General features: G+C 37.8%; 1 protein-coding gene across 44 annotated transcripts in view; it reads left to right on the plus strand.

Moving 5' to 3' along the window:
• Positions 1-27,803, plus strand: part of DTNA (dystrobrevin alpha) — a 384,739-nt gene that overhangs the window by 270,341 nt on the left and 86,595 nt on the right. For all 44 annotated transcript variants that reach the window (XR_013525843.1, XM_035270852.3, XM_078347963.1 and 41 more), the window contains one exon: positions 19,236-19,449. Coding sequence is in view for 43 of the 44 variants with exons in the window: in XM_035270852.3 (XP_035126743.1) it covers positions 19,236-19,449 (214 nt within the window). In the remaining variant the exon portion in view is untranslated. The remainder of the gene's footprint in view (positions 1-19,235; positions 19,450-27,803) is intronic.

The following is a 27,803-nucleotide window of genomic DNA, read 5'->3' on the forward strand; positions in this document are numbered from 1 at the left end:
AGCCTGAAGCTGGTCAGCAGAGCAATGAAGGGATACCCAGAAGGGGTTCTCCCACTGCCTGGCTCCCAGGATCTCAGGCCTCCAGCACACACTGAGAGAAAACAGAAGTCAGTCAAGAGGACAGGGATGGGAGAGCAGTTTCTCCCATGAAATCACACCTGAGATTCCATCAGAAAGTCACTCGTGATGTCACCTTGGTTCACTCTCCACAGAGATTTTGTTAACATTCATTCTTATTAACAATCACTCATTTATTTATTCACTCCACAATAGAGACTGAGCATTTACTGCATGCCAAGCATTGCTCTAGATCATGGGGAGAACAGTGTAAGAGCTAGACCATTCAGGAATTCATTCCTATTTGCATATTCTCTTACAAAAAATTTACATAAATACATATTTGTTTTAGTATACCTCTTTGACAATAAAAATTTCATTTGGAATATATCACTCTCACATGTTAAAGAGTAAAGAAAAAGAGAGCTAGAAGTTGGTAAAAGAAAAGTGGAAGATTTATTCAAGAATTCTTTTAAAAGAAAGGTTGTTCCCATGGGATACCAAGACTCATCAAGTTTTTCAAGCCATAAATTTGGGCATCATCTTTGACCTCTTATCTAAATGCAGATCTAATCAGTCATAAAATCTCATCAGTTATACTTTCACATATCTCTCAAATCTAGCCACATCTTTCTGTGCTGACTACAAATGCCTGGTCCAAAATATCTTTACCTGAATTACAATCTAAAATGGCTCCTAAAATTTCCTGTCCCCTGAGCAATCCCATGCATAATCCCCAGGACTGCAAATTTAGTAGAATTTACTCCTGTGATTATATTATGTTACATTGCACAGTTGCAACAAATCTTAAAGTAGGGAGATGACCTGGGTGGGCCAGAACTAATCACATGAGCCCTTTAAAAGAAGAGAGTTTTATCTGGCAGCCGCAGAAGAGAAAATCAGATGTTTGACAGGCCAGATGAATTTGTTATGCCATTGCTGGCTTGAAGATGGAAAGTGCCACATGCTCAATCACCAGATATTGGGAGATGCCTTGCTCATAGCCAGCAAGGAACAGGGACCTCAGTCCTATGATCACAAGAAACTGAATTGTGATCAGTTTCTAACAAATATCTTGAAAGCATTTTTTTCCTGAGAGCCCCTAAGAGAAAACTCAGTTCAGCCAATACGTTGATTTAATCCTTGTGATACCCTGAGCAGGGAACCAGTCATGTCATACTTCTTAACTACAGAACTGTGAGTTAATAAGAGCCTTGTTTTAAGATTATGAGTGGTTGGGCTTGGTGGCTCATGCCTGTAGTCCCAGCACTTTGGGAGGCCAAAGCAGGAGGATCACGAGGTCAGGAGTTGAGACCAGCCTGACCAACATGGCAAAACCCCATCTCTACTAAAAATACAAAAATTTGCCAGACATAGTGGCACATGTCTGTCATCCCAGCTACTCAGGAGGCTCAGGCAGGAGAATTGCTTGAGTCTGGGAGGCAGAGTTTGCAATTAGCCGAGATTCCACCACTGCACTCCAGCCTGAGTGACAAAGCAAGACTCCATCTCAAAAATAAAAATAAAAATATGAGGCAAGCTTTCTGCTATACACATCAAAGTATGGAACTGCACTCCAGTGGCATCTGTGAGAAAGAAGATGGCTCAGATGTGTGTAAGAGACACTGGGACATATGCTTTATATAAAATTCAAAGCAAGACAGAGACTGAATAACCCTGTAGGTTTAGGAGGGGAGTGGACACTTTGTTTTACACAGCTGATGAGGCTCAGCATTGTTTACTGAAAGCTTTTCCCATATCTAGTTCCAAGTCCCTTATCATCATAGTGGGAGAAAAAGAAACAAAAGGCAGGATCTAGACAAGGAGCAGGATAACAAAAGTGAGAGAGAGAAGTCAAAAGTCAACCATTCTGAATAACAACACCCCCAAAACATCCTCCAAACACAGAGAAGCCACATAAAGAAAACACATGAGTATTTTCTACCACAAAATGAAGTCGATTTCAAAGAGATATCTAACCTGAATCAGATTTTCTCACTCCTCTGCTCAAATTTCTGCAGTGGCTCCCCACTTCCCTCATGGTAAAAGCATAGTCCTGAAAATGGTCCAGTTGGCTCTACAGGATCAAGTCTTTTTCTATTCTGCCCTCATCTCCTCCCACCTTCCTATCTGGTCACTCTGCTCCATCCACAGTTAGCCTCCTGACTTCACTGGGAGCATATCAGGTATGTGCCCATCATAGGGCTTTAGCACTGGCTGTTCCCTTTACCTGGAGCTCTCTTCCTGTAGAGAACCCAGTGGTGGACCTCCTCATCTTTCTCAAGTTTTTGCTCGCGTGTCATCTTTTTAGTGAGCTCTCTACCTTGGCAACTCCATTTAATATTCCAATTCCCCTGTCCCCCTTGTCCTGCTATTTGTCTTTTTCCTAAAGTACGTATTACATTCTAATATATGCTATTCTATACAATTTATTTAGTTGTTATGTTTATTACATCTCTCCCAACTTGAGTGTAGGCTTCTTAAGGGCAAAGATCAGTGTATGTCTTGTGTACTGATATATTCCCTACACCTGGCACATGATAAGTATTCAAAAAATAAGTAAATTAACCTTTTGAGACTACTGGGGAGAAGCTCTTGAACAATAAAGTGATGTCAAGGATAGTGTATGGTTCAGTACCTATTAATTTTAAGTGAATAAAATACCACTGGTAGTCTACCTAGTGTGTTGTCATTAAGTTGTATTTTAGAAATGAAAAATACTGATAGATAACTTTTAGTTTTACCCCAATACTCAGTATTAGTCCATTTTCACACTGTATTGGTCTGTTTTCACACTGCTATAAAGAACTTCCCTGAGAGTGGGTAATTTATAAAGGAAAGAGGCTATTAATTGACTCACAGTTCTACATAGCTGGGGAGGCCTCAGGAAACTTACAATCATGGCAGAAGGTGAGGGGGAAGCAAGCATCTTCTACATAAGGCAGTGGGAGAGAGAAGAGAGCAAGAGAGGAACTACCAACACTTATAAAACCATCAGATCTCCTGAGAACTCACTCACTATCCTGAGAACAGCATGGGGGAAATTGCCCGCATGATCCAATCACCTCCCTACCTTGACACATGGGGATTACATGTACCTCCCTCCACGTGTGGGAGTTACAATTCAAGATGAGATTTGGGTGGGGACACAGAACCAAACCTTATTATCCCCTAAGCCTGTTTTCCTCTTACATTATCTGAACTTTGACTTTACTTGCCATAAGACTTCTGAAAAACTTAATTCTCATCATCATGTTTGTGAGGGAACTGCAGTAGCTATAAGAAGCCTAGCTAATGAAGCTATGACTAGAAGGCCATGTGACAAAACCCCTTACAGAGAAAGCCCTGTGGATTTCTGAGGTTTCATAGGGGCAAAAGAACCTTGCAGCAGATTGAGGTTTTCTTTCCCTAAGTTATTTGGGAGACTTCAGCATTGACTGGAATTTAAGGGCATCATTCTAAAGCTTGATAAATAGAAGCTTCTACAGGAGATTAGGAGGGATGATTACATTAAATGTTAAAAATATAAATATTAAAAAAAGACAGTTTGCTCTCCAAACAGCAATAGTTAATGTATTCGAGCAAAAGACTTTTAAAAAGACAATTGCATTTTTTATTACATTAAGTACAATACAGAGTGGCACCAAATGTTTCCACTTCACTCTTATTAGAGCATATTTTATATTTTTCTAGTAAAATGTATTCAATACTTTTTTTAAAAAGTTGTTAAAATGTGCATAACATTTTAACCATTTAAGTGTATGCTTCAATGGCATTGAATACATTCACAATGTTGTTCAAGGATCATCACTATCACTTTTCAAAATTTTTTCATCATCCCAAACAAAAATTTTGTACCCATGAATTTTTTAATATCCTGGGAATGTTGTCTCAGCCATTGTTTTCAGTGATGGACATGAAATAGACTAACCTCTGGGGTATAAACTAAAATGGCTGAAAGTCAAGCACATGGTTAAGTGACCTTCATGGTACACCTAAAAAATAAAATTACTTTACAAAACAATTCTATTTTGTCAATGACTTGTAAAATAAAAGCTATATTCTATAGGGAAAGTATTTTTTTAAATCCTTCTGCAAATATGTTTGGCTCACTCTCCATGTGCCAGGTGCTCTGTAGAGAGAAAAGTAAACAAAACAGAAAATCAATTTATATAGCTTGCATTCTAGCAAACAACGCAACAATTTCAGGTAGGAGCAAGTAATCTGAGGAAAACAAGTCAGGACGATAAGACTTTTTTGTGTCTTATCAGTGTCAACATCCTCCACGGTGTCTAGCATACACAGTGCATTTAACTCATAGTCATGTGCATAGGTGCTCATAAAATGTCTATTGAGTAAAGACTCTATGCATGACATCTTACTGAGTGCCTTGAGGGACATGGAGATTATTCAGACTTGGCATGTCACTTCAAGGGCCTAGTAAATGATCCTAAGAAATCTGATATGCAGGTTCTAGAGGTAGCTATTTGATAACTTGTTTAGCTTTTTCCTTGACTCAAACCCAGTTTTTATTTCAGTTTTCTTTACATCACTCTAACTTCCCAGGCCCTTTCCAAAATCTGTGCTCAGCATGGTCTGTACAACTTAGTTGAGCATCTTCAAAATGTTCAGCAGTAGCAAGAAATCTAAAAACCTGGATCGTCCAAAAAGGATCCTCCCTTTCTTCCCTTTTCAAAGTCTCCTCCCCAAAATGACAACAACAGTCCATCCTCAGGAACACTTAGATGTCTGCCAATCTGATCATGTTGGTTCTTGGCATTATGTTTGCATTTAAAAGGGGAAAAATTTAACTGGAGAAGCATAAGAAGAAAAAATGCAATATGAGATATTTGTATTAGTTTAAATTATTCTAGATACTAATATTCCTTAGCATCTAAATTTAGTAATAGAACAACCTCAAGTTTACAATCTAATGAATGTGTTCTATTTATTATAATGCTTCATATTTTGTAGATCAGTAGTATCAAACAGTGAATAGTGGTTCTACTATCAAATAGTAATTCCACTCTCATACTTCGCTGCATAAACTGATATCTGCCCTATCAAATCCCATGAGCCAAATGTCATTTTTCTGAAGGAAAAGGTGGTTACTTATAATTACAGTAGTTACAAAATCAAGTATATCTATAACACATTGAAACAAATTGTCTGTAGCTATTTGTAACCATTGATGGTGTTGGGCTAGGACTTCTGCTTTATCTCCTTGTCCATCGGGATTTATAAAGTTCTATTTGTTCTAGGTGAGGACAGCATAGCACAGGAGATATTAAGTGGCTTCCCTTGGGTAAACACCAGATAAAATCATGTAATAAAGAGGCTTACTTCTAACTTCCCAATATTATCCAAGTGTTATGGTAAACAGTCACTGTCCTACAATGTCTGTCAAGTCTTGTCACCAAGAAACACTAGAACACTGACAAAAGCTTGTTGCCCAGCAAACCTGCTGCAAACCCGATGTTAATAGCACCAGCCCTAAGCAGCTTATTTTCTCCAAAAAATAATCATCCTTTTCGATATAAGCAAGTATGATGCATTTTATTTTTCAATTTAAACACTGGTAAATAAAAAATGATATTATATTGCAGAGAAAAATTTGTATAACTAAACAAGAATCAGAATCTTCTTCAAACATGGTGATAATCATCATTTTCTTCTCATTTATTATTCTGGGAGGATTCCACCAGGAATAGACAGACATTATTAGGACCACTGCTTAGACTATGTTAAGCAGACCTCAGGACAAAGCTTGCATAGAAGCAGCTCACCAGGGTAATGAACTTACAACTAACTGGAAACAGGAAGGGAGGGAAGCTGACAGACAGTGCAGGAATTTCCAGGAAACCTTCTGCAATGCACTCCAGGACTGTCCATTCAGGAGACAAAAGGAGGAAGTTCTAATGGAGCTGCTCTGTCCTTCACTGGTCAGTGGTTGCCTACAGGAGTTAATGTCCTCATGCATCTAGGTTGCACATGTGTGAGTGGTGGCTAGGTTCCACGTGTTTGTAGTGAGACATTATAGGTATGCAGAAAGAGCCCGAGGCCACTCATTGTCTGGTTGCAGCTGCATCAACCTGGTTAAAAATCTATGTGGTACCAGTCACTTGTGCAGGGACAGGAGAGAGAGCCAGGGCCAAGAGGATTTGGAAAGGTACACATGAAGGGTCTGAAATATCATCCACTTGATTTTCATTATTCAAGGTTCTTGATCATTATTTTTCATTGGCTTTTTTAAAAGATGTTTTAATTGAAAAATAGTAGTATATATTAATGTGTATGGAGTACAATATGATGTGATAAGGTCGACATTGTGTAATTATTAAAATAGGCTAATTGACATATACATCTACCTTACATACTTATCATTTCTTTGTGATGAGAGCATTTAAAATCTAATCTTTTAGCAATTTTGAAATATGCATTAACTTTAGTCACCATGCTGTGTAATAGAGCACCAAAACTTACCCCACTGACTTTAAAAATTTTTTAACAAGAAATACACTCCTCATATTCTTCATGCTATATTGATTTATGGATGACCTCACTCAAGTTACCTGTAAATGATCCGTTATACTGATTAGCTACCTAGACATCTCTTCATCCCAAATGCTCGTTCTATTTCCCATGCAGTTTTCTATGCACCAGGGAGCTGGGCCACAGCTATTTTCCCAATGAATAAATAAAATTGATCTTGTTATTTATTTGTATTATACAGACAATTGTATAGGTATAGATATACAGTACAGAACAAATGCAGAAAACTAATACTTCACAGACAGTTGCTGCTTACTCACTTTTTTCAATGGCCAGGTGTACTTTGTCTATTTCAGTTTATGTTGGCCAGATGGGCACATGATTCAGGGTCAGTGCATTCAAATATTCTAAAGGACAAGTAGGAGACAGTTCCTCATGGCTGCCAGCCATATCGAAGCTCTTTCAGAATGTGGCCTCTGGCCTCTAGGATTCTGGCCACAGCTCCAGTTAGTACATAAGAAATAAGAAAGGTTCTGAGGGAAACTATGCCCAATAAAGCCTTGTGGAGCTTACTTGGAACACTGAGGTAAAGGGAAAGCTTCTAGGGATTATGCATAATCCCAGGCATGCAGTAGGTGCCCTACTCTGTTCCATTCACTAAGCATTATTGAGCACCCAGTTTGAACAAGGTATTATGCAAAGAGTTGAGAAGAATACAAAGATGAACAAGGCATAACCCATGTCCTCAAGATGCTAGCATATAGTGCTGTGGTTTATAAGTTTACTCCCCACATGCCTTTTGGAGAAACTGATGAAACCCATTGACCCATGTTTCAAAACATACATGACCCTAAGGATAAAATTTAGCTTATGATTTTATATTTAGCTCATAATTTTATATGAATTGGAATTCATAATTTGATTATGGAGTGATGTAAAAATTCAGGGAAAACTTGTCTATTAATAACTATGGAAAATGCACTGTATCATAAACAGTCCAATAGATATGTGAAGGGCTCTGGGAGCAGCAACACAAGGGAGAAAGTAATCCTACCAGAGGGTATCAGAATGAGCATCCTCCAGGACATGGCATGTGTGTGCTACCTTGAGGGATGGTGATTGTAGGGTACACCTGGTGGAGGGACCAGGCTAAGTAAAGGCATATACAAGAAAGCCAAGGAAATGTTCTGGATTTTAAGAAGTCCAGTGTGGCTATAGCATAGGACTCTTGGAAGAAGCTGGAGAACAGTGGGAAATGGGACTACACACTAGTAGACTGAGGTACAAATATTGATTTTTCATGCTTAGCCTGTTGGGTTTTACTCAATAGGCAATAAAGAATGGCATGACCAGGGCAGACCCTTATAATATTTCTTAGGATAGATAGAAAGAGACAGAAAGTGGAGGTGAGTAGGAGGCTTGCTTCTAAGTAGAAGGCTTTTACAAGCATAGCATAGGACACTAGAATGTAGGGAATGGTAATGCCACATTAAAGATGTGAGGTCTAAAAGCCCTGTATAAAATGACTATCCACTGGAGAAATAAGATACAAGATTTTCTTACTTCTAAAGTTATTAATATTCTGAATAAAGTTAAACACTGACAATGAGAAATTAGTTATCATTCAGATATTTCTTTTCATTTACCTTCTCATTATTTTTATAATCCTTAGTATAATACTTTTAAAATAATGGGCTTAATAAATTCTTGTTCAATTGAACATTGTTAGATTTAATTTATAGTTTGACAGCTATTGAGTCAACAATTTTTATACCTCATTTTGAATAATGATACTGGTCTACAGACACATTTTAAGGAATACTGAATACCTTTTCCTAATAGCCAATGGATGTACTGCCAGGGCCTGTGAAGATCGGCATGATATGGTAGACCTTTTCATGAAGGTTTATTACATCACCTTAACCAGGAAATTAAAGTGAAACTAAAATTTATCTTTGTAAGATATGATGGCTCTCTCTAAGGATCCTTAGCAAAGAAAACTACCTTGGAGATAAAAGCATGCTTTCAGAACAAGAAAGACATTGAGATTGGAAGCATAAAAACACTCAGTGAGCTACTCAGGTGTTATTTGGGTTCACATTTTATAAAGGTATAGCTCAAGCTCACTAATGGAAAATAAATCTGAAGACTGTGCTTTTTGTGACATTTTCTTTCTAATTTCAATGTTTGGTTAATGTGGGTGATGACTAATAGAGTCAACGTAATCACATCAAAATATGTCTGTTGACCCTGGCAAAGCATACTGCTTAACTGAGTTTTTTAAAAACACTATTTTCTCATGCTAAAAGGTCTGAATAATGGCACAAAAATAAATTATTTATCTTAGAGCTCTTAACAGCTGGGTAATTTGCACCTTGCTTTCTTGGCCACAGTGCTCCCAAGAAATTCCTCTGAATCAAAGGAGCAACAGTTTTCTGTTGTTCCTGTCTCTTGTCTAACTCCATTCTTTCAGTTGTGCTCCACAGCGGTGATTCTCAAACTTCGTTGCCTAACAAAATCACCACAGGAGCTGAGTATACCTAGGGATGTCCTGGCCACACTCAAGACCTATGGAATCAGAGGCAATAGTTTGAGACCCACTCATGGCTCTAAAGAACAGCCCTGGTTTCCACCACTATACTTCTTAGCTTTAGATGGGGCTCTGAATTAGCTCACATGGTAGTCTGAAAATGAAATAAAACATTTAACTTTATGAGATTCCAATTTTTAATACAGAAGCAAATATATTCACTTGTTAAAAAATTAAAAGTGTTATATACTGGGCAATAGAAAAGAATACTGAGTTACAGATTTTGCTCTCCTGTAAAAGCCCCAACACAAATTTCTCTGGCTTTATCAAGTCAATACAAAATCCAAATGCATCATCATAATTCTTTGCTCAGTGCCATTGTTCACTAAATCCACTTCTTCCTGGTGTATCCTTCCCTCCTTATCTCCATCCATGCACTTTCTGCTGTGTTTTAGGAATCAACTTGAGCCTTACCTCCTCTTCCAAATCTTTACAAAGTTTCCAGCCCACAATAGCATTTCTGAATTTTGAGCTCCTGTAGCACTTTTCTTTTTAATCTGCACTATGGATGCGGGCTTTTGATAACATAGTGTCTTGTGATTTTCAGTTAGCTCATCTGAGTGTGTCTCTCCCCATGAGACTTAGAATCTTTTTTGTAGTCAGGTTCTAATATTTTGTTAAATCACCAATAACATCAGTCATAATGCATTGTAGAGCCTTAAAAATGCTAGATTTAATTTCTTTTGAAACTATTATGGAATCTAGCTGCTTGTTCCATTTCCCGACTCTGTGTGTATATGCATATGGCAGTCTTTCTCCATATGTTACAGCCTGCATGTGTGATTGATGCATGGCAACTAGTGATACACTGAAATATTCCTTTTTTCTGATGAGCTGAGACTCTCTGAATTGCAAGATAGGTATATTATTTGAAATTGAACTAAACTAAACCTAGTTAGTATATTAGCTATGGAGTAACCTAGTTACTAGTTTACTATGACACAGTCTCTCATGGATTTATAACATCATTTCATCCATTAAAGGGAAAACAAATCTCAGGTTATAGAAGAAAGTTCATATTAAGGGACAAACATCTTTAAAACTGACAGAGTGAAGCAAAGAATTGAAAGAATTTTTTGTGGCTGGAAAATTTTTATAATTCTACCTGAATATGACAGTAAATTTTAACGCCTATTTGCTCTCAAAAATAAGAATAATGCCTAAAATTTATATAATGCTTTATATTTTACTGTTTTCTCGTACATTTTCATTGTTCCTCGGAACATTACCAGAAAGGATGTTATTATTCCTATGGTACAAATGAAGAAACACTTGAATCCCAATCTGTCTCTCAGCTCATATTTCTCTAGAAAAGAAAACAGATATACATATCTGTAAATATCAAATTGTACTGTATACCTTTGAATATAAACAATTTTTACATGCCAATTAAATATTTTAAAATATAAAAGAAGAGAACATGGATTCCTATTGCATGCTCAATGCACTTTAATATCTCTATCTCCTCCCTCTCCAACACGCACGTAAGTTCTGTGTGATCAGATACCTGCCTATCTTGTACACTCGAATTCTGGAAACCAGAACAGCACTGCAACACAGTAAGGACTGAAGAAATACTTATTGTATGAGGGAAGTTATAAGGCTAACATGGAAGGCTGCAAAATGCAGCCAGTGACAGCTTAGGGTAATGAGTCTATGAGGAACCTTGTGTCACCCCTAACATTCTCAAGGGGCTAATATCCTCTCCCTACCTCCTCACACCCCAGTTCTGTGAAGCTTGGCCCACCTGTGAGCTCCTTAAAAGCATTTTTACTTAAAGTCTACTTGGCGCTTGGAATAATGAATGAAACTTTCCATTGGAGAGTTGTCGTAGGAACAAGAAAATGCTTATATGCGTGTTCATCTGTTCATTCTAAGGACATTGGAACTTTGTTGGATAACTAAAAGAATGAATCTCCATAATTAACTTTTCTACAAGCTAGCAAACATATTTTAAGAATCTGCTATGTGAAAGAACACAATTTGGTGCTTCAAATCTGGTGTGTAAGCTAATCAGAAATATTACCTGAACTTTGTTCTCCTACTCTGAAGAGTATGATTGCAGTGGAAATATTGCACTGAAGGTCAAGAAATGTACATCTAGGGAGGGGAGAACTGGATGCATTTTCAGGTGAAACAATTTATATTATGTTGCTGTGTGTAAGTCCACAATAGAACTCTCCCTGCATTTACCTGTATATTTAAAAGAGGGAAAAATAAGTCAAAACAGAAACCTCAGACACCCTCTGAGTGGACCCACCCTCACTTTGAGCATGGAGGGCAGGGTGGGGATTGAGGAAGCATGTGCATGGATGTACACATGCCCACATACACACACACAACACTGTCTACACACAAGAGGATATATGTATTTCCAACAGCAGATCAACTGATTATATCCAATTTCCAGTGTAACTACAATTTCCTTTTCTCCTAATTAACAAAGCACATCATAATGCAATGAGTGACCTTCTTATGGATGTAATTCTCAAACCCCTATAAAATAATGTGTATTTACATAATTATACAAATCACTCTTAAACTGTATAAATTAATTGATGGTAATCAGCTTCTTGCAATACACCTCACAACACATGAAGACATATCAGGCTGTCTTGATGCCAAAGGACTGAGAACTACTGACTTCAAGAAGTGCTTCTTATACTGTAATGTGAATACAAACTGCCCAGACATGTTGTTAAAATGCAGATTATGATTCTCTAGGTCTGGGTGGGAGCCTAAGATGCAGTATTTCTAAAAAGCCTGTGCTTTGTTGCTACAAGTGTGATGTTGGACCACAAGTACCACCAGGAACCCATTTTACAACCTTTTAGGTAATTCCATTGTGCAGCCACAGTTGAGAATCGCTATTCCATAATGAGTAAAGCTAAGTCACTAGAAGATAATTGTCTACTGACCTTTCCCAGCTGCAAGCCCTTTGAAAATCTTCTAAAAGTTTATAAATCAGTGGTTGTCAGAATCACCTGGAGAGTATTGTCAAATCTTTTTTCCATTTTCTTATATTTTGAAATCAGGAGGTGGTAGAGGCTGGGTTTGGAATTTTTAGATCACCAAATGCCTTAGAAAAAGAATATTATGCTTAGAATCTGAGACATGGACCCAGCCTCAGGGATCCAAGAAAGGCTGGCCCTGGACTAAATCATAAAATAGACTAAATCTGAAGTTGTCTTTTTGATGTTTCTCTCCCCCACGTTTTATCCTACTTATATTATTATAGTTCTAACAAAGTTTATAACATCAGCTATTTCTATCTAGGTATAACTGTGTTTGTCATTTTAGCACTTTTCCCAGGGATGCTTGACTTGAAGTCATCTCTGTGAATGAAGGACTCCATCTCCCATTAAAATAGCACAAGATGGGCTCACGCCTGTAATCCCAGCACTGTGGGAGGCCGAGGCAGTTGGATCACAAAGTCAGGAGATGGAGACCATCCTGGTCAACATGGTGAAACCCCATCTCTCCTTAAAATACAAAAATTAGCTGGGTGTGGTTGTGTGTGCCTGTAATCCCAGCTACTCGGGAGGCTGAGGCAGGAGAATTTCTTGAACCCAGGAGGAAGAGATTGCAATGAGCTGAGATCGTGCCACTGCACTCCAACCTAGGAGACAAAGTGAGACTTCGTCTCAAAAAAAATAGCACAAGACATCAGAAGACAGATTAAAAATATCTCTTGAGATCAAAAAACTCTCTTCTACCCACCTGCAACTCTTCCCCAACACCCTAACCTAGCCCATTGCTACCTGTGACTGCCTGGATTTATAGAAAACTGTTGAAGCTTTGTCTATTTTTATTTATGTATATAAAGACAAACTCTCAGGTATTAACAATGCCTGAAATCACACCAATATTGTTACTTTTAAGATTCCATGAAGAACTAAATATTAGCTTAAGAATGCATTTTGTCTATTCTTGATATGTTATTATTAACTAAGGAATTTCATTATACAAACTGTTGCCTTTCCTAATATATTAATATAAAATATATGCAATTGTATAGATGAGGGAACTCCTATCTCCTGTGCTTAGTAGCAGGTGCTCTATTATGGATGACTGATAGCTATTTAGTAAAATATGCACAGTGCCATCTAGTGGTGCATAATCATTATTGCACAACCTAAATGTCATTAAAATGATTTAACTAGCACGACACTAAGCAACATATTTATACAACTGTCAGATTTTTAAGACAGACTTCTTAATAATTCCTAATGAATCTCACCTGAGCATTTCTTAATGTTCTATTTAAATAAACAAAAGGCTTATGATACTTAAATTTCTCAATCATAACTAATGTATATTGAATGCTTGTTTTAAGCACTATGTGAAGTGCTTTATGTGAATTATCTCATTTGATCCCCCAAAACAATCCTGTAGTGGAGAAAATAGTATTTTCCTCATTTTATACAGGCAAGGAAACTGAAACATAAGGAAGTTAAGTGACTTGCCCAAGGTCATAGGGACAGTCAGTAGGGGAACCCAGCCACTGGCCTGGTTCCTGCATCTTCTGCACTATGATTACACCGCCCAAGGCAGTTGTCAGTGGAAATAAAGTTTCCAGGAAACCTTTAGGGAAGATAGCCTCCTCACCAGGTTTCTAATAATCCAATATGGTAAAATCAATTTAAACTCCACTAACTCAAAATTTATGCCAATAAACTGAATAAGTGTCTGCTTTTGTGGCTGGAATGCACTTTGTGATTTTTTTTACTTGATCCACATAATTTGTCATCAAGATTATGGGTTGATTAATTATTGAAATCAGGATACTTGGCTAAAATTTAGTTTTTGACACACAGGTCTTATAACTTGATAATAGAATAGTATGGCTTTATTTACACAAGAGTGTATTTATTCATTTTAATACAAATAGCTCATTTGTTGAGCACCTATTATGTAAATACATGTTCCCTTTTAATCTCACTATAACTCCTTCTGGACAGCATTCATTTCCTCATTTATAAAAAAGGAATAGTACAATGTATAAACAAAACATTATTACATTTTGTTTTCATTAATAAAATTTTCCTAGTTTTACAGTTATTTCTGGAGCCAGGAATGAAACCTTAATCTTTGTGGCTGTAAAATCTTAATTCTTTCCACTCTGCCACCCTTGGAAATTAGGGGTATAATGTGCATGACTACAGCTTTTCTGCATAGTACCACCTTGTATGCAAAAATACCGCCAGCTCTTATTTGAACTAAAACATGTTCATATGCTCCAACTACTTCCCACTGTGTGCCTGTCTGTCTCCTTTCTTCCCTTAAAGTCAGAAATGACATTTTTAAGCTGCATTCCTGGTTCTGTCGCTCTCCTACTTAAAACCCATATCTTCATACTCAGCATAAACAGCCAAATCCTCATTGTAGTTATCATGCTCCTGCAACCTTATCTTGATCTCCTGGCCCCATCATAACTATATCATAATCCCATTTTATACCTAGCATGCTATATGTCACAGAGTGTCACCATTTCTGATCATCCACTGTGTGATTATGTGAGTCATGTCTGTATTCCCACCAGATTGTTAGCTCACATAGGCAGGAACCACATCCGTATAGTTTGTATTGAGTCCCCAGAATCTGCCACAGTGTTTGCGCATAATCATGAAAACTAGTTTTACTTAAATCATTTTTAATGATCTATTCTCACAGTTAGCCAGAATTATTATTTTTCATAAAATATTTTTCTTTATGTTTCCTTATATTAGGGCCTTGAATATGTAGGCACATAAATGGAGCATATTTATGTTTAATAACTTTCATATGATTTCTAGATATTTGTTTATAATAAACAATTATTATCTCCTACATGACATGCCATATTCCAAGTGTTTTACAGGCATTATATTATTCAATTCTCATAGTAATCATCTGAAAGCAGATGCTATTTTCAGTTCCATTTTTCTAACATGAAGAGATTCAGAGAAGTTAAGTAATTTGACTGACAGTATTCCTAGGATTCAAACCAGTGTCTCTGTGATTCTTCAGGACTATGCCTTATTGCTTTTTTAGAAAGCAAATGCATCCTTAGAAAACCCTGTTTCACTGTTGAGTCATTTCTTTGTCATTTTCTCATTTGGTCAAAAGATATTTACCAAGTTCCTATGATGCATAAGGCACTGTGACGGGCACTGGGGGTGTGAACGGTTATCACAATAGGCACAGTCTCATTCTGTGCCACATGCAACACAGAGTGGGAAACAGAAAACTCGTTGGTCCACACAAGAGTGCCCACTACATGCTGTGATGGGAAGGACAGAGCTCTAAGGTGGCACATACGAGGGGTATAAAACCTGGAGACAGGGTTTCTGATCCAGCCCAAAAAGACATTCTTGAAGAAGTGATGTTGACACCAAGGTATAGTAGATGAGAAGTATGCAGGGGCTAGATGAAAAAAGAAAAGAAAGAGAAAGTACTGAAAGCCTTGTTTAGATTTCAAATGAACGGGAAGTTATTAAAGGCCTGTAAGCAGCATACAAGTGACATGTCAAATTTACAGTTTAGAAATCACACTCTGGCTGCAGTGAGTAGGAAAGGAGTACAGAAAGGATGAAACAAGAACTGACTCGGCCAACCAGTAAGCGTGAATAGCATTGGGTAACAAAATTGGGTGGTGGCAATACAGGTTCATGGAAATGTTGGGATTACAGTGATGTTTAGGAGATTTGCAGTCCATAGGACTTGGTCATTGGTGGAACCCAGGAATTAAATCTCCCTGGAGGGAGAATAGGGAGCGGGAGGGGTTGGCATTCACCAAAGAAGGGAATCCCAGAGTAGCCAAGAGGAGAGATGAGTATGGGATGCTATGCTGAAACTGAACTATCTAAGGAACCCTTATGTGGACTGCTCCTGCAGTCACTCCTATGGGTCTGGATAATTCTACCCCTGGGAATTCTAAAAGGATTCTCTATCCCTTATAAGGGCTCATTGAGAGAGAGAATGCATCCAGATTTCCTCCCTCCGCCAGTAGCCATTTAGCTTTCTTGATGCTCATAGTCCATGCTCCTCTCTCCAGATGCCTGTTCCACATGATCTACAACCAGGAACTAGGTGAGAATAGGTCACAGGGACCAAGCAGGACGACAGGCTGGACATCATCAGCATTGTCCTCTTTGTATCCTGCATCCAGACACATCCTGAGGACTAGATCCAGAAGATTCACAGATCAAATCTATAGGGAATAATTAGAGAAATCCTATATCTTTCCCATTATAATTTAAATAAATAAATAAATTTTGTTTTTAAATTCCATTTCCCTGGAAGTGTTTTGCTTGCTAGATTGAAGAGTTAGATAAGTAACACCAAGAAACACAAATAATTTCCTTGTTGATTAATTCTTGACATACAGAGAAGGTTGCAAACTTGAAATCACTTGTATCTGAGTTTTCCCAAAACTAATAAATATTTAAGTATTTTAGTTGGTATGTGATTTGTATTCATCTGCTCCAAATCAGAGATACATCATATGTATTTTTCTTTCGACATGACTCACATTAGTCTATTCTTGTTCATCTATAATGCATTGTCTACGAGGTACCAGGAACTACCACTTTTTACTCTATGCATGTTTCCATTTTAGGAATTCCGGCCCCATTTTACAGATGAAGTAAGTGAGACTCTAAGCCTTAGAGGATAAGAGGTCATACACTTGTTACAGAAGGGCTAGATTTGCAGCCTAGGTCTTTGATCCAAGTCCAGTGATCCTTGAACACAGGTATCTTACCTGCATAACATAAAACATTATTTTGAGTAATTGTTAAAAGTAGCAGCAAACATCCAAGTGAAGGATACAATAAAGGTTCTATGTAACCTGTTTTGTTTTTTTAGTTTGGGGATTTGCATAATCCACTCATCTCTTAGATGTCAATGTGCACATAAAGTTAGTAATGAGAGCCATACTTTAGGTTTTCATTTTTCTCTATGCTTAATTTGAAAATAAGAATGTCTGCACAGATTGCTGTCTCCATTAGGGTCCTGTGGTTCGAGATCCTGCAGTTAAACTTAGCTCGGGAAAAGGGCGTGATTTCAAAAGACTGTTGGCTAGCTGGCTTATTTGTTATTATAATGGAAGAAAATGGTGATAGAGTTCTCATATACCAAAAGTAAGAAACCATAGATCTGTTCTGAAAAACAAAAGTAAAGAGAGAAGCCAAGAAAACATTCACATAGCTCAATGCTAGGCATTCATAGTAGCAGCTGATGTTAATTTTGAGTGAGCAATGAGGTAGAAGACAAAACATAGGGAGCTGTTAGTGAAAGAGTATATACACAGTACATATTTCTCAAGAACTAAAACTAATTGTTATATTTCATTGAGAATAAACAAAATAATTATCTTCAAATGCAAAAGCATAAAGAAAAGTCAACCTTAAATGGTGAAGATGTGGAGGAATGGGAACTCTCGTACACTGTTGATGGGAATGTAAAATGGTTCAACTACTTTGGAAAATACTTTGGAACTCTCTGTAAAAGTTAAACATTCACCTACCGTGAAACCCAGTCTTTTCATTTCTAAGTATTTACTTAATATTTTTAATGATTTTAATACTTTGGATCTCTCATTATCTGAGAGAAATGGAAGCCATATACCTATATAAAGCCTTGTATGTGATTGTTCACAGCAACTTCATTCATAAACAAAAGCTGAAAAACACCCCAGATGTTCATCAACAAGTGAGTTGATAACCAAATGGTGATATATCCACATAATGGAATACTACTCAGCAATGAAAAGAACCAAGTATTGATACATTCAGCAATATATGTATGAATTTCAAAATAGTTAACACTAAGTCAAAGAAAGCATTTTCCCGCATTTTCTGGGAAAGACCCAGAAAAGTGTTTACTATATAATTACCATTATTAAGAACTGAAATTTGCAACAGAAAGGAGATCAGTGGTTGCCTGGAACAGGGAATGAGGATGGATTACAGAGGAGCATGAGAAAGCTTTTGAGGATGATGACATGGTCTTTGTCTTGGTCGTGGTCATGGTTTCTGGGATCCTGTAACAATACCTCGGGGCAAATAGCGAAGAGCATAGAAACAGTTTTCTTGACTATCCTAGTGAAAGTAACCATGGCTTAAATCAGCTGGTATAATGCAGCCAGGAAACTGCTTGATCTTGACCAGCTTAGTTCCGTGATATGTGACTTAGTTCTGCTGCTGCTGCATTGTATAGATAACCTTTCCTTTTTACCTTGTCTTCTTGCATACGTTAACTTTCTTTTTTCTTTTCTTATTTCCAACTGCATACTACTAAAAAACACATAAATAAATGAAAACATTTTAAATACTCAAATGCAATTTGGACGTCCTTTCAAACACTAGAATTTTTTTTTTTTTGAAACAGAGTTTCACTCTTGTTACGCAGGCTGGAGTGCAATGTCGCAATCTCGGCTCACCGCAACCTGCGCCTCCTGGTTTCAGGCAATTCTCCTGCCTCAGCCTCCTGAGTAGCTGGGATTACAGGCACACGCCACCACGTCCAGCTAGTTTTTTTTGTATTTTTAGTAGAGATGGGGTTTCACCATGTAGACCAGGATGGTCTCAATCTCTAGACCTCGTGATCCACCCACCTCGGCCTCCCAAAGTGCTGGGATTACAGGCGTGAGCCACCGCGCCCGGCCCAAACACTAGAATTTAAGTGCTGGTGTTTTCTTTTTGAGGGGACACAGTGTGCAGTGGGGAAATAACTTTTAAACTGATAGACTTGGATCTGAATACCAGTTCTGCCACTGACTCCTCTTCTAATTTTGAATTTGTCAGTTCAGTTTCCAGATCCTTAGTTATCTTACATGTAACATGGGGATAATAGCTGTACTTCAAGGATGACTGTGACAATTGAAAATAACTGTCTATTGTGTTGGTCAGCAAATCATTTGCTTGCTATTATGTAATGCACATCAAGCCTTAGAGATAATGCACAGTCTATGTTCAGTTATTTATGTTGACCCCCTACAACAGCTGCACACATGTGAGATACCTAGAAAAAAACAGGGCAGAGGGACATGTGAAGTAGTGTATTTGTCTTCCATGTACTTTGGGGTGATGTGTTGACTCTGCTTTAATCGTAGTGCACCTGGTAGATATATGGAATGTCATAGAAGCATTGCGGGAAAATGCTCTGAACAACCTGGACCCGAACATTGAGCTCAACGTGGCCCGCTTAGAGGCTGTACTATCCACCATTTTTTACCAGCTCAACAAACGGATGCCAACCACTCACCAAATCCACGTCGAGCAGTCCATCAGCCTCCTCCTGAACTTCCTGCTTGCAGCCTTTGATCCGTAAGCACCCTCTGAATGTCTGTTCCTCTCTACATGTTAGGTTTCCAGTTCCTCTCTCGCTTGTTCTTTTTCCCAAATAATTTTCTATCACTTTTTTTAACTCTCTTTTCTTTTACATCGGATGCATATATCAGTAAAGCCTCCATGTGTTTAATATAAATTTTAAATGCTGTAAAGACTAGAGAGTACAATGGGCCAGAGGAACTTGAGGACAATTGTATTTTATGCGCTGACCTTTAGTTAACTCATCCCATGCTTCCTGGAAGCTGTGGATGCTTGAGAGGGTTGCCTGTGGAGCTATTTAATGAAGCGTGAAGTGGGAGGATGTTAACTCTCTTCTTTGCAAATTGTTTAGGACAGTGTTTCTGAGGTGTCCTAACAAGGCCTTAGAGCAAACAAGAGAAAAATTGAAAAGGATTTCTTGACTATCCCAGTCAAAGTAACTATGACTTGTGTTAACTGGACTGGTCAATTTAAGTGTTTCAATCATAAGATAATAATTAAAGGCTGTCCACAGACCACAACTGAAGCTCAGTTTCATGTTTGTATAATTTTCCCTTTTAGAATCAGAGAATGTCAGGGCTGGCTGAGATCTTAAAGACTGTTCATCCAAATATCTCCTTTTACAGATGAAGGAAATGAAGCACAAAGAAATTGTCACTTGTTCGGTGTCTCGCAGCATGTTAGTAGCTGAGTGGGGACTTAGATATTTAACAAAGGTTTCTTTACCTACGTATATGTGGACTCCCCTGAATTACATTCTCAGCCTACAATTCAAGACCCTTTTTGTCAGTAGCCTCCAGCCAGGACATAGTACCACCCCCCTCCATTTCCACTGCTTGTTTTGAATATTAAAAAGGAAAATTACTAACCTGACCTTTCAGCAATCGCATTTTAAGATTCTCAGAAGATTTTATTTAGTCTCATTGTCTGGCCAGTGCTTAGAAATATTTACCCCGGCAGTGGAGATGTTCCAGCCAGGCTAATGTTATTTTGCAACTCACGAAAGTCACCAGCTGTCACTTTGCAACTTAGAGTGTTAACAGAATCGTTCCTGCTCAGTTTTTCCAGTGTGCATTATTGTCTTCATGATGTTTATATTGTGATAAATTATCCAGTTGAAATCAACAATTTTACAATGAGCAGTCCAGGCTGGTAGATTCTTTGCTTTGGCTGTGCACACTTCAGAATGAGATGTGCTGCTCTGGCTTAATCACTATGGTAACTGGATGGTGGGGCAGGTAAAAAGAACTGTGATTCCATTCTAACTGGCGTGAGGTGGTATTTCAATGTGTTTTTTATTTGTATTTCTCTAATATTCAGTGATGATGAGCATTTTTTCATATGTTTGTTGGCCTCATATATGTCTTCTTTTGAAATGTGTCTGTTCATATCCTTCTCCCACTTTTGGATGAAAACAGATGCTGGAGAGGATGTAGAGAAATAGGAGCAATTTTCCACTGTTGGTGGAAGTGTAAAAACTAGTTCAACCATTGTGGAAGACAGTGTGGCGCTTCCTCAAGGACCTGGAAATAGAAATTCCATTTGACCCAGCAATCCCATTACTGGGATTGTATACCCAAAGGATTATAAATCATTCTATTATAAAGACACATGCACACATATGTTCATAGCAGCACTGTTTACAATAGAAAAGACATGGAACCAACCCAAATGCCCATTGACGATAGACTGGACAAGGAAAATGTGGCACATATACACCATGGAATACTATGCAGCCATTAAAAAACAATAGTTTATGTCCTTTGTAAGGACATGGGTGAATCTGGAAACCATCATTCTCAGCAAACTGACACAAGAAGAGAAAATCAAACACCACATGTTCTCACTCATAGGCAGGTGTTGAACAATGAGAACCCAGGGACACAGGGAGGGGAGCATCACACACTGGTTTCTGTTGTGGGGAAGGGCCAAGGGAGGGACAGCGGGGGTTGGGAAGGTTGGGGAGGGATAACATGGAGAGAAATGTCAGATGTAGGTGATGGGGGGATGGAGGCAGCAAACCACATTGCTATGTGTGTACCTATGCAACAATCCTGCATGATCTGCACATGTACCCCATAACCTAAAGTACAATAAAAAAAAATAAAAAGAGAACTGTAATTCCACATGACAGGCAGCAGAGGCAGCAGAATGGAACCTGGCCATGGCATTTCCGTAGTGGCATTTCTAACCTGACCCCATAACCAGACTGTGGCAGCGTTCAGATTTGCCCCTAAAGAACTCAGGGGACTGATTTGATAGAAATGTAACAATGGAAACTGCAAAAAGAGAAATATAATTTCCCACTAGATCCTGGAGTATTGCTAGGGAACTCATAAAGAATCAAAGCTAAAGCATAATTTGCACCCACTCCAGACTAACAATAAGGAAGGGGATATTTTGTGAAATAATATAGAATTCACACTAATATAGTTAGATTTTTTCACTTTTGTTCAGAAATATTGGCTAGATTACTTCTATATAGAGAGCTATGAATGGTCTCTAAATAGCTGCTGAATTATAGCTGAATCATTTCAAGATTGATGAAATGCTGAGTTTGATATCTATCTCAAGGTAAGGAGCAATTCGCAGAAAGGTTCACAAGAAATGTTTATTTGATGCCTATTCTTCTTATAGATAGGAAGCCTCCTGGTATACTTTCAATAATCTCATTGCAGTAGATTTATAAACACATCCACATAGATGAATTTCACTCCAAAGATTTATAAACATATCCACAAAGAGATCCCACTCTGCAGACACTTCTGTTTTCTCTCCTTTAGCATAACAAATGAGTATAGGCAGTTCTACTGACATTTTCCATCTGATAGTGTGGAATTTTGGATAAGAAATGTAAACCATCAGGAAGTATAACTAACTGGATATGTAACTTAGAAGTGAATATAAGAAGAGAAACTTAAGAATAAAATAAATGTTCAAATTCTATTTCTTATAATAGTAAACTGCTATTTATCCAAATCAGACCCAGCATGGAAATCTGATGCCACTTCCTACCACCTGTCCCCCGACAGAGTCCAAGTGTTTAAGAGAACCTTCTGTATTTTGGCAGACGTGAATGATCCTCATACTAGTAAAAGAACGATGTGCTGTTGCTATTACAGAATCACAGAAACATTTAGGGAATTTTCTCCCATTTGCTGCATTTTAAATGGACATTTAAATAAACAGGGAAAAATTCAAAACAAAAATTAGAGATGCCTTAGTAACCTAGACTCTAAAGAAGTGATGCTAAAGATAAATAAATAAAAAGGAGGGGCAGTATTGTGATTTAAACTCATGAAGAATACTAACTTGGATTCAAAGAAACTTTGTCATTTTAGTGGGGAGGGGTGATACCTTAAGATTCACTGGACCCCCAGGCAGTTGAACTCTGTGAAGAAAGTGGTAACCTGAGATGAGGATTGGTGCCTCCTTTACTGGGATGTACTTCTGAGAACCAGACTTACCTTTCCACAACCATAGTTCCCCAAGAATAGCATTCCCTCTCCCACAAAAAAAAAAAATCTGGAGCTCAGTTTTCATACAAGGATGCTTACTGCAAACTGTAATCAGTTTCCTGGTTACAAGGTTTCTCTCTGCTCATTGGCAAGTCAACCTCTCAGAAGATATGATAGCTACATCTGTAGATGATTTGTGCAATGTTAGAAGTGGGCAGTGGGCTCCAGTGGTCTGTGCTCATACTTGCCATTCTGTCCCTGAAGACACGGTTCCTTGAGTCCAAAGATTTTTTTCTTTGTGACATTCTTTTTTAAAATGGCTGTATTCCTGGGAGTGGGGGTCACCCAGTGAACAGTTACCAACCAACTTCTAAGCAAATCTCCACGGCCAGATGTTATCTTTTATAAGGTGTCTAGGGGAATGGATGAGTTTGCCTGAGAAGGATTGGAAAGAGATGTCAGAAATAAGACCAGGGCCTGAGAGGGAAGAAGATATGTGAGGAAGCAGCCAGAGCTTGAGCCAGTCTCTGCCTCTTGTACCTTTCCTCCGATCACCCCAGGAACTCCCCTCCCACCTTCCTTTCTTTGCTGCCAGAGCCTTCCACTCCTGTGTCTCCTCCAGAATCGCCCCAGCAAACTGGCTGCAACTTCTTCTGTCACCTCTTGTCCATATTGTATTGGGGTGGGGGAAATCTCTTTGAGGTCTTCAAAGGACCTTTAACGTTGTTATTGTTATTTCATAGGAAATAGAAAGTAACTTAAAAGAAAAACATTACAGAAAGTTAAAAGATGAAAATAATTCTTAAAAGTTTATAATGTGCAGCCTTTTTGAGAGGTGCAATCACACACACTGATACTCTGTGGAGCCTTTTGCCTCTCATGGCCAAGTTGATCACCTTTCCACAGGTCCACCTCTCCTTACACCTGATTCTGCTATTGCCTTACAGTGCGTGTGACTGTTTATATGACTGCCTCCCACAGACTTCTTTAGGAAGATACCATGTTTTATTATTTTTCTTGTGAACAGCACCTGAGACCATACCCAACACAAGAATGAATCAATGAATGAAAATCCAGGGTTGAACTTTCCTAGCTCTTGTCATATTAATTTCTTTTAACTTTTTTTCTTAAGACTGAGTCTCACTCTGTTGCCCAGGCTGGACTTCAGTGGTGCAGTCTCAGCTCACTGCAGCCTCCACCTCCCAGGTTCAAGCACTTCTTGTGCCTCAGCCTCCCGAGTAGCTTGGACTACAGGCATGTGCCACCACACCTGGCTAGTAATTATGTGTTGTTTAGTAGAGACAGGGATTCACCATATTGTCCAGGCTGGTCTCAAACTCCTGGGCTTAAGCGATCCACCTGCCTCGGCCTCCCAAAGTGCTGAGATTACAGCAGTGAGCCACCATGTCTGGCCAATTTTCTTTTAATTCTTTTTCTGAGATTAAGTCCTCTTTGATCTCCAATATGTTACAGACTAGTGAGTCCCAGTCACTGAGATTCAGACCCTCTATTTTTACATCTGTTCCACAGAGAAAAAAACAAGTGTTCATGGTTACCAATGAGGGTGATCCTGTTTTTACAAGGCTTCTATGTACTTCTCTCACCTTCTCCCTGCTAAAAACAAGTTGTCTTGACTCAATCTCATTTCAATTCAGTAGTATCTTCTCTCTTAAGACACTTCTTCATAAAGTAGATTATGTGACTGAAGCCTTGATTTTAGCAAATAACATTATCATATATACTCAGTCACTCAAAAGTGATAGTAGGACAATCATAAATATTAAAAGGGACAGTGATTTTCCTATTTTCAGAGGTCAAGCTATAGTCTTCCATGATAATGATAATATAATAATTGTAATAATAAATAAGATACACTCAGTGTTTACTGTATGTCAACAATCTTACTGACTTGGCACTATATTATCATGATTTTCCAGGTGGAGGAAGTAATAAAGCTGAGATAGAGGTTAAATAATTTGCAGATCATACAGCATCATACTAAATGAGGCAAATGGGGGAAAACTCATTTTGTTTTAGCAACTGTTTTAAGCTCAGCTCTATTCATGCTTTCTGTTTTATTTTTTAAGATGAAAACTAATTTACATGTTTCTCCCAGACTTGTGCTTATTACAAGATATTATTCTTATGCTCACACTCCTAATCTTTCCAGTTTGTGGTATTTAGACACATTTGAAAGAATGTATGTAGAAGAAATATTTGGACTTAACATGTTTTACATTGTAGCATTAGAATCAGTTTTATGACAGCTACCCAGAACTACAAATCCGTCATATAATAGTGTTACATACAGAATACAAAATCCTGGTAGTTTCCTCTCTGTTCACCATATTGCATCTTACTGGGCCATTTGAACACCTATGCCCACTGCAGAGCCTTCCAATGCTGCAAAAAGACCATAGAACTATTTCCAATGTGTGGATATGAAGTGCCTGGAACTCTGCCAAAATCCTTCTGCCTTTTGATTTTTAAAAATGATTCTGATGTTTAATGCAAAATATACTGCAAAGTACACAACCATTTATCTGTGCACCCAAAAAGTATTGTTCATGTTTGAGACTATGTAGATTTGTGAGAGCAAAGAAGAAAAAAAGAGAAGAGTTATAAAAAAAATCTTCTTCTCTTTTATTATCTATACATCCAAGACTAGATATTTAAAACAGCGTTTACTTGGCTTGGTGACTTTTTTCTTTGCACGTCTTAAATTCAAGATGTCCACAGAACATTCTCCTCTACTAACTGAAATCTTGTTCTGGTAAAAAAAAAAAAATACTTTGTTCAAAATTTCTACATGCTGCTAAAATGGAATCACTTTCCAAAAGATTTTCACAATTGTAGATACATTAAATATCCTAATGTCACGCATTGTTTATCTGACTTATACTTTGAATGAGTAGCAGGTAGAATTTCAAGAAGGATGAGGAATATCAAGGGGTGGGGGGGGCGGCATTCCAACAGTATTGGTCCCTTCTGTTCTGGAGAGACCCCTAGCAAACTCACCTGGCTCAGGGCTATAAGGAGTTATTTTCCCAGATGTTTTGCTAACATGGAGAGCCCAGAGAGATGCCAGGTCCAAATAAAGGGTGTCTATCTGTTCAAGGCTTGAATTCACTGTCCCCCAAACAAGAGTTAATTATGCATGTAATCACTTCTAAATTCAAGGCATCGCGTAACTGCACAATCTAAAAGTAACGGCCATAAAGCCAATCATTATCATCATATTCAAACACGTTATATTTCTCAATATAAATCTTAAGTGGTAAATCAGAAAGTTTATTTTTCACTTGTGCATTCATTAATTGAACCGACATATGTAAAGAGCCTTCTATGTGCGAGGTGTTATGATACGCTGGGAATAAATAAGACAAGATGAAATGAGATGAGATACCCTTTGAAAAATGTGTTATATTAAAATTGACTGTTTCTGACTTTTTATCTCCAATATGTTATGAGCAAATGAAGGGTAGGAACCACACATTTTTCATCTGTATACCCCCAACCTCTAGGACAATGCTAATCAATATTTATTGAGCAACCAAATGAGTGATCCATATGAGCAAAATAATTTTTGGATTAAAAAATGTGTTACAGTAGAGGCATGTTGTGGAAGCAGAGGGAGGAAGCAATTCTCTCCGTTAATTAAGCCACCAAAATGTGTGAGAAAGAGCAGTTTGAGTGCTGTGCCTCTGCTTATCAAAAATGCTTACCAAATGTTTTCGTAAAATATGTTGGTAAAAGAAGAACTTCTGATTTTAGTACTCTTAAATAGAGAAATAATTTCTTCTGCCTGATCAAGAAAGAATCAGTGAGAATTCAAATCTTGCTTTCAAGAACTTGAAATTTCTCATGGGCTTTTGTAACTTCAAACAGGAAACTCTCTTGGCAATTAGGAGAAAATTTACCTTTTGTACATCCATTCCTATCAATATCTATTTGTTGTTTTTCCTTCTGTCAAAAACAAATATTCTCTTCCCTGTAAATTTTCCATGTAAATAATATCTTCTTAGTTGAAAGAAATCAGTTTGTCTCTTTATAAGATTATGGGAAACCCAACCCAAACTAAAGCAGTTTCTCACTTATTATGACAAGTCAAACTTTGAAGTAACCCATATTTTAACCAAAGGGTAAGTGCCTTCCTCTTTCCATTTCAATCAATTGTCTCCTAGAATAACTTGAAAAGTCTCAGAGTGAGAAGATAAAATGTGAATGAAGATAAACAATTTAAAGGAACATTGATTTATGAAGCCATTTCAGTTTGTGCTTTTGATAATTTGCATATATTAGCCTAGTTCTCTTAAATACCTTGATACGTGTTAATTATGTACCAATATACAATTTTATTGAGTATTTTTTAATGTCAGTCTAGAACAAGAAAGTAAAGTTTGTATAAGCAAAAGTTCCAGGTAATTGGCTTAGAAACAAAACATTTCATTATGCCAAAAGACAATAATGGAGAAAATGAATAAAGTATGTATTATGCACTGTGTTCTCTCTCTACATTGAAAGGGAAAACATTACAAATAAAATATTATTTTTAAAATAAAATTACCATTTTTAATAAAATGATATGCTAATATTAATTCTTTACGTTTTTATTGTGCCTTTTGTATTACCAAAGAATTAACTGTCCTGAAAGCTTATGTGGTCATGTGATTGACCACATCACAGACTCCTAAGGCTGATCCTGCCCCTAAGAGTCTGTGATTCATCCAGACCTGTGCCCCGTGATGCATCCAGTCTCTCAAATACACCTGGCTCTTTGACGTCTTGAGATGGCGGTCAGAACTGCACATGGCTTTTCGTAAAAGCAAGAGAAGCGTATAGACTTTTTCTGTGCACCTCCCGATGCTGCCCCACTCCCAGGCTGTTTGGCCT

The sequence above is a fragment of the Callithrix jacchus genome, chromosome 13 (genome assembly GCF_049354715.1).
Source record: "Callithrix jacchus isolate 240 chromosome 13, calJac240_pri, whole genome shotgun sequence".
In the NCBI taxonomy this organism is placed as follows: Eukaryota; Metazoa; Chordata; class Mammalia; order Primates; family Cebidae; genus Callithrix; species Callithrix jacchus.